Source organism: Gracilinanus agilis, chromosome 2 (genome assembly GCF_016433145.1).
Source record: "Gracilinanus agilis isolate LMUSP501 chromosome 2, AgileGrace, whole genome shotgun sequence".
In the NCBI taxonomy this organism is placed as follows: Eukaryota; Metazoa; Chordata; class Mammalia; order Didelphimorphia; family Didelphidae; genus Gracilinanus; species Gracilinanus agilis.
In genome coordinates this window covers 556885444-556892569 of record NC_058131.1, presented here as the reverse complement: position 1 = coordinate 556892569, position 7126 = coordinate 556885444, and the positions used below count along the sequence as shown (strand labels likewise).

The window sequence follows — 7126 nt, the reverse complement described above, 5'->3', positions numbered from 1 at the left end:
TCACTTATTTATAGTTTCCCTCTTTATATTCAAGTCATTCACCCATTCTGAATTTGTCATGGTGTAGGGTGTGAGATATTGATCTAAACCTAATCTCTCCCACATTCTTTTCCAAATTTCCCAGCAGTTTTTGTCAAATAGTGGATTCATGTCCCAAAAGTTGGGCTCTTTGGGTTTATCATACACTGTCTTGCTGATGTCATTTACCCCAAGTCTATTCCACTGATCCTCCCTTCTATCTCTTAGCCAGTACCATATTGTTTTTTTTTAAATTTTTTTTAACATTTATTAATATTCATTTTTAACATGGTTACATGATTCATGGTCCACCTTTCCCCTTCAACCCCACCCTCCCGCACCACCCCCACCACCAACCCATGGCTGATGTGCATTTCCACTAGTTTTGTCATGTGTCCTTGATCAAGACCAATTTCCAAATTGTTGGTAGTTGCATTGGTGTGGTAGTTTCGAGTCCACACCCTCAATCATGTCCACCCCGACCCATGTGTTCAAGCAGTTGTTTTTCTTATATGTTTCCTCTCCTGCAGTCCTTCCTCTGAATGTGGGTAGCTTTCTTTACCATAAATCCCTCAGAATTGTTCTGGGTCATTGTATTGCTGCTGGTACAGAGGTCCATTACATTCAATTTTACCACAGTATGTCAGTCTCTGTGTATAGAGTTCTTCTGGCTCTGCTCCTTTCGCTCTGCATCAGTTCCCGGAGGTCTCTCCAGTTCGCCTGGAACTTCTCCAGTTTATTATTCCTTTTAGCACAATAGTATTCCATCACCCACATATACCACAGTTTGTTCAGCCATTCCCCAATTGAAGGACATACCCTCCTTTTCCAATTTGTTGCCACCACAAAAAGCACAGCTATGAATATTTTCGTACAAGTCTGTTTATCTATGATCTCTTTGGGGTACAAACCCAGCAATGGTATGGCTGGATCAAAGGGCAGGCAGTCTTTTATAGCCCTTTGAGCATGATTCCAAATTGCCAGTCAGAATGGCTGGATCAGTTCACAGCTCCACCAGCAATGCATTAATGTCCCAATTTTGCCACATCCCCTCCAACATTCATTACTCTCCCCTTCTTTCATTTTAGTCAATCTGCTAGGTGTGAGGTGATACCTCAGAGTTGTTTTGATTTGCATTTCTCTAATTATTAGAGATTTGGAACACTTTCTCATGTGCTTATTGATACTTTTGATTTCTTTACCTGAATTGTGCTAATAGTCCATAGTATCCCAAACAGATGGTCTAAGAATATATATATATATACTATTATTCAGTTCAAAGAATAGCTCATTGATTTAGGCTACTGATATCTTTTAGGAAGAATAAGGGAGAAAAGAAAATTGAACTCAGTTATTTTTTATTAGGTTTAAATTTTGACTTATTTCCTTTAAGAACTTTCAGAGTAAATTATACATATATGTGCAATAGTTTCAATGTGAATATTTTGTATATTTAATATTTTAAATTAATGTTTTATTGATACCTTTTGTTTTTACATCATGGATTTTCTGAAAATCTCCAATTCCAACCCAATTCAATAAGTATTCTCATTGCTATGAAAAAGAATTAAGGGTAACCTATTAACACAGGAAATATATAATAACATTGGACACACCAAAGAAACAGGAAAAGCTCATTTCTTCTTTTTTCTCCAAGTCCAAGTTTGTCTTTGTTTTATTGCTTTTTTTAATTTAGCTTATTGTAGCTGCTTCACTATGTATTTCAGATTTCTGAAACCTTGCAAAATGAACTCATTCATAATTCAGACAGAAAGGAAGACCACAAGTATATTTTATATACTATGTACAAAGGATACATGGGATGATGTGGATAAGAACTGAATAGAATTAGAAGACATGAAAGGTTACACTCTGTATCACTTCTAGAGTGACTGTTGGTGTTGGTGGAATCACTAATCCATGAGAGTAGAAAAGAAATAAGCTACTTGATACCAGGGACCATTTTGTTTGAAATTTTATGTTCCCACTATATAACAGCTTCTTGTACACAGTAGATTCTTAAATGATTTAGAACTAAAATGAATTGTATATGCATGAAATGTTAAAAAATAGTAATTGTCATTTTCAAACTCAAAATAAAAAACCAAATTACATTGAATACATTTTCTGTTTCATAAACAATCTTTTTTTGTTTTTATACCAAAATGTTCATTTGATGATGATTAAATTTATATTCAACAAAAATTTACAATAAAAATTCTAAAAAAATTCAGACAATTTTAAAGGTCTGCCAGCAAAAAATGGTACCTGCCTTCAGAGAAGGAACTGATGTAGTAAGAATGTAGATTAAATATATTTTTAAAAAGACAGCACTTTTTTTCTTGTTCTGTTTTTTGGCCTGTTTTCTTCACAACATGACTAACATGGAAATATGTTTTGCTTGCCTGCACATTTGTAACTTATTCTAAATTGCTTGCTGTCTCAGGGAGAGGAGAGAGCAGAGAGGGAAGAGAACTTTGAATTTAAATTTTGAAAAATGATTTATAAATTTATTTCAAGTAATTGGGAAATTTTTTTTCACATGGTGGCAAGGAGTAATAGTCCTATTAAACTATAACCTAATGTATATAGTTTTCCCCCACTTGATATAAAAAAAATTATTTACTATTTAAACCTTTCCCATCTGTCTTATAATCAATGCTAAGTATTGGTTCACAGCAGAAGAGAGGTGAGGGCGAGCCATTTTGATTTAAGTGGCTTGCCCAGTCACATAGTTAAGAAGTATCAGGCTTGATTTATACCCAGGACCTACTGTTTCTGGGCCTGACTTTATATCCACTGAGCTTCCTAGCTGCTACACCCTAGTAGATTCCTAATTTTAGCTTCTAAAATTACATTGCCTCAGTAAATGGCCTCAGGCACAAATAGAGTGTGTAGATGATATAAAAATGTTATCTATTCCCTGAAGCTTATAGCAAAATCAAAGAAAATGGTTCAAATGGCATAGAATCAGTGATACCAAAATGGCACCCATAAGATCAGGTTATTTGCAAGGTAATGGGTCTACCTGATTCTTTTTTATGCTTTAAAAATATTTTATTAAAGTTCTTGATTTTTATATCACAATTATTTCTAGATTTATACTATTGTCACCTCATCACACCACCCAGTACCCACCTTAAACCCTACTTTATAACAAAACAATTATCAAAAGTACCTCAAAAGCACCATATGTAATTAAATATACAATGTTCTACCCTCATATGTCTCCCCCCACCAATAGTTTTGTCTTAAGGAAGCAGATATGCTTCCATATTTGTTTTCTAGGATTTCTCTCTTTTCTTCTCCTTTTTATTCATTCAGAACTTGAGTTTTTCTTTTCATTGTTATTGTGCATATTGGACTGGTTCTGTTTATTTTAATCTACAACAGTTCATGTAAATGTTCCTATTTTTCTTTCAGTTCCTTGGAATAAAAAATGATATTATTTACATTCATATGTCAGTTTAGTTTATCTCCAACTTATGGGTATTCACAATATTTCCTGTTCTTTGTTAAGGCAAAGAATCTTGCTGTGACTCTTTTTTCTGTCTTTGAACTTCTTGGGTATGTTTTAGTAATATGATCATTTTAGTTACTTTTTTTTATAATTTCAAATGAATAGCCAGAAAGGATGGACCAATTCACAGTTCTACAAGCAATATATATGTTTTCCATTTTTCCTACACCCCTCCAAAACATTAACTATTCCCATTTTTGTTATCTTTGTCAGAGATGCAAAACATGAGATATATTTTAGTTTGCAATTTTGTATCATTATTGATTTGGAACCTATTTCTAAATAGAAATTAATATAATTTATAATGTGAAACTCTGCTAATGGTAATACAATGATCCAGAATAATTCTGAGGGACTTATGAAAAGGAATCCATCCCCAGAGAGAGAACTCTTGGAGTAGGAATGCAGATGAAAGCACATGGTTTATCACTTTTTTTCCATATATGTTTTGGAGTTTTGGTTTTATAAGATTATTCACTTAAAAATGAATATGGAAATAAAAAGTGCTCATGTTGTCTGATAATTTATCTACTGAGCAATAACTCTTGATAATACTTTGTTGTATCCTCAAATGGCAAGATAATGCTGTAAACACAACTAGTATCTCATAAATTCTTGTTGATTCAATTCAGCAAATATTGTTTGAAATAATTCTGATTTTAATCAAATATGAGAAGGAAAAACTGTCATGGCCAAGTAATAACCCTTTGAATTAAGTATGAAAGTACTATTTTTTTTTCTTAAGTTAGACATTCTCTCATTCACTTCCTCACTAAAAATCAAATTGAATCTTATTTCATGTTGGTGTCCTTCCTTTCATTCAGACAACCTGTGATGTTTGACAGTCTTGCCTCTGGAACCTTAAATTTTATATTTCCATGTTATCCTTCTGAATTTATGTGCACAAAACATAATAAATGTGAGAAACCAGGGACTTGAGCTGATTCATATTGTACTTTGTCTTCATTCATTCCATGTTTGCGGCACTGGGCAGCCTGAGAGCAGAAATCTGGATTAGTGCACTGTGTGTAGAAAGGCAGGTTTGAGTTAATAGTAGGAGAAGCTGAGGAACTGTTATGTGTCTCTGCTAAGCAAATTGTGTAGAAGGGGGCAGAGAGGAGGAGGAGGATGGTGATGGGAGTGCTGATTATAGAGGTAAGCTGCTGCATGGTGAAGATGGGAGGCACCTGAACAGATGGCTCTTGTACCTCCTGTCATCTGGAAATCTTGAAAAGGATTATGGCAGACAACAGGGAAACCTGCTGGATCTCACAAGTATCAAGAATGGGAAAGATAGAGGTATTCCCTTAGGCAGGGTTTTGATCTTCTTTTCACCCTCTTCTAGGAATCTAAGTAGAGCTCAGGAAACAGAAACTTAATCCAGTATGCCATGACCCAAAGAGAGCAACTCAGCCCCTGAAGTATAACCTTCTGTTGTAGGAAGAGACAGTGCTTTTCTCAATCATTTAATCTCTGCATTTCTTCTAGTGTTTTGCCCTTCACAAGCATGCAATCAATGTTTGTTGAATTGAATTATTCATTATTAGAATATGGAATCACATATAAGATGTATGTATCTGGCTTTATTCTGAAGCTATCCCAATGAGTTTTCTCAGGGCAGCCTTCATCTCCTTATTTCGGAGGCTGTAAATCAGGGGGTTTAAAAATGGTGTCACAACTGAATAGAACAAGGTTATTATCTTCTGTACTTCTCCTGAGTTCTCAGATGTTGGGCTCACATACATGATCATCAGGCTCCCAAAGAAGAGGCAGACCACAGCCAGATGAGATCCACATGTGGAGAAGGCTTTACGTCGACCAGCTGCTGAGGGAACTTGCAGTACAGCTCTTAGTAAGAGGATATATGTTCCAAGGATGTAGGTGACAGTGAGAATGATCATGAGGGAGCTTATGATATAAAACAAAATTTCAGTGATAGGAGCAGGGTCACATGATAGAGCCATGAGTGGATCATAGTCACAAATAAAGTGATCAATGATATTGGGACCACAGAATGTCAGCTGGGAGAGCTGTATAGTAGTTAGAGAATAGCTTAGGAAGCCAAGCACCCAGCACACAGACATCAAGGTGCAACAGTGCTGTAAAGTCATTTTGGTTGGGTAATGCAATGGGTGGCAGATGGCAAGATAACGATCATAAGCCATGATGCATAAGAAAAAGATTTCAGTTGTACCAAGAGAGGTGAAGAAATAGAATTGGAGGAAACAACCAGCAAAGGAGATGGTTTTGGTCTCTGAGAGGAAGTTTTCCAACATGCTGGGAACAGTGGAGGTGATGTACCAGATCTCTAGGAAGGCAAAATTCCCCAGCAGGATGTACATGGGAGTGTGGATTCTCTGGTCCCACTTCACTGCACAGATGATGGCCCCATTTCCCATCATGGTCAGAATATAGACTATCAAGAATAAAGAAAAGAGTAAGATTTGCATCTCCCAGTCCCCAGGAAAGCCTAGGAGGACAAATTCAGTCACAGTGTGTGCTCCTGACTTGTTCATTGTTCCCTGAGCTGTGGAAAAGACAAAAGACATAATTATATCAATTGTCTTGCATCTTGGGCAGCTGTGGACAGAATTTTAATGAGGCCTTTATAGGGTTTCTAGAGTAAACAATAAACAAAGGTCATATGAAAACCACTTTGTAAAAATCTTATCTTCCCTCCACTTTTGTAATTTTTGGCCTAACTTTCTTGTACCATCCTTCATACTTCAAGCTAACATAATTTCTTGCTTACTAGGTTACATAAGACATAAATCCTTTAGGGTAAGATCCGTAAGATTTCCCTTCTTTTTGTTCATTAAGATTGTATCCTTCCGGACTTCCAGTTAAGATGGCGGCAGAGTAAGGAGCAGCTGCTCGATCTCTCCTGACCGAACCACACAGGACCCCTCAAGGGGAAATAAAAACGAGTCCAGAGGAACGAAGGAACCCCACAATAGGGCGCAGCATTGAAGGTACGCAGAATCGGGGCATTTCCACACTTTAAAGGGTGAAACAGCTCTCACTAGAACGCGAGAGGAAGAAGCCCCTCCCCCACCCCCCACACCGCACAAGCGGGTAAACAGGACTGGGGCAACCAGATAATCACTGGCAGCCCCTGAGCCTGTACCTGTGCGCTGCAAGACGAGGGACCCCAGGTGGCTGGGACTTTCCCTGAGCGCCCACGTGGGTGAAGGCACCGCCTGGGGCCTGGACAAAGGCCCCTAAAACGCGGCCTTTCCCAAGCACTGAAGGCATCGCCTCAGGGGCGAATAAAGATCTCCAGCCCACGGACTTTCACTACCTTCTGCGGGGGTGAAAGCAGGGCCCTAAGAGCATCAGCGCAGGCAAAGGCAGTGCCCTAGGCTTGAATAACAATCTCCAGCCCAGGCTTGGACCTCCAGTGAGGACCCGGTGCAGACCTGAGCGTGGCTGTGGAAGCAGCCCCAAAGACTGCTGAAGGAACCTCGGGCAGAGGGGCAGACCGGGAACTACCAGGAGGCCTGACCCCGAGGACAAGGAGCCCCCCCCCCCCAGCTTGCAAGGCCCAGGCAGACCCTGAGTGCAAAGACAAAGCGGAAAAGGGGCGGG

At 38.3% G+C, this 7126-nt stretch overlaps 1 protein-coding gene across 1 annotated transcript; it reads right to left on the bottom strand.

Annotated features, from left to right (window-relative positions):
* Nucleotides 1–5094: 5094 nt before the first annotated feature.
* LOC123234152 (olfactory receptor 11H4-like) lies at nucleotides 5095–6087 on the bottom strand. The gene is given in 1 exon segment (XM_044660094.1): nucleotides 5095–6087. A coding segment is annotated over 1 exon segment (993 nt).
* Nucleotides 6088–7126: the final 1039 nt, after the last annotated feature.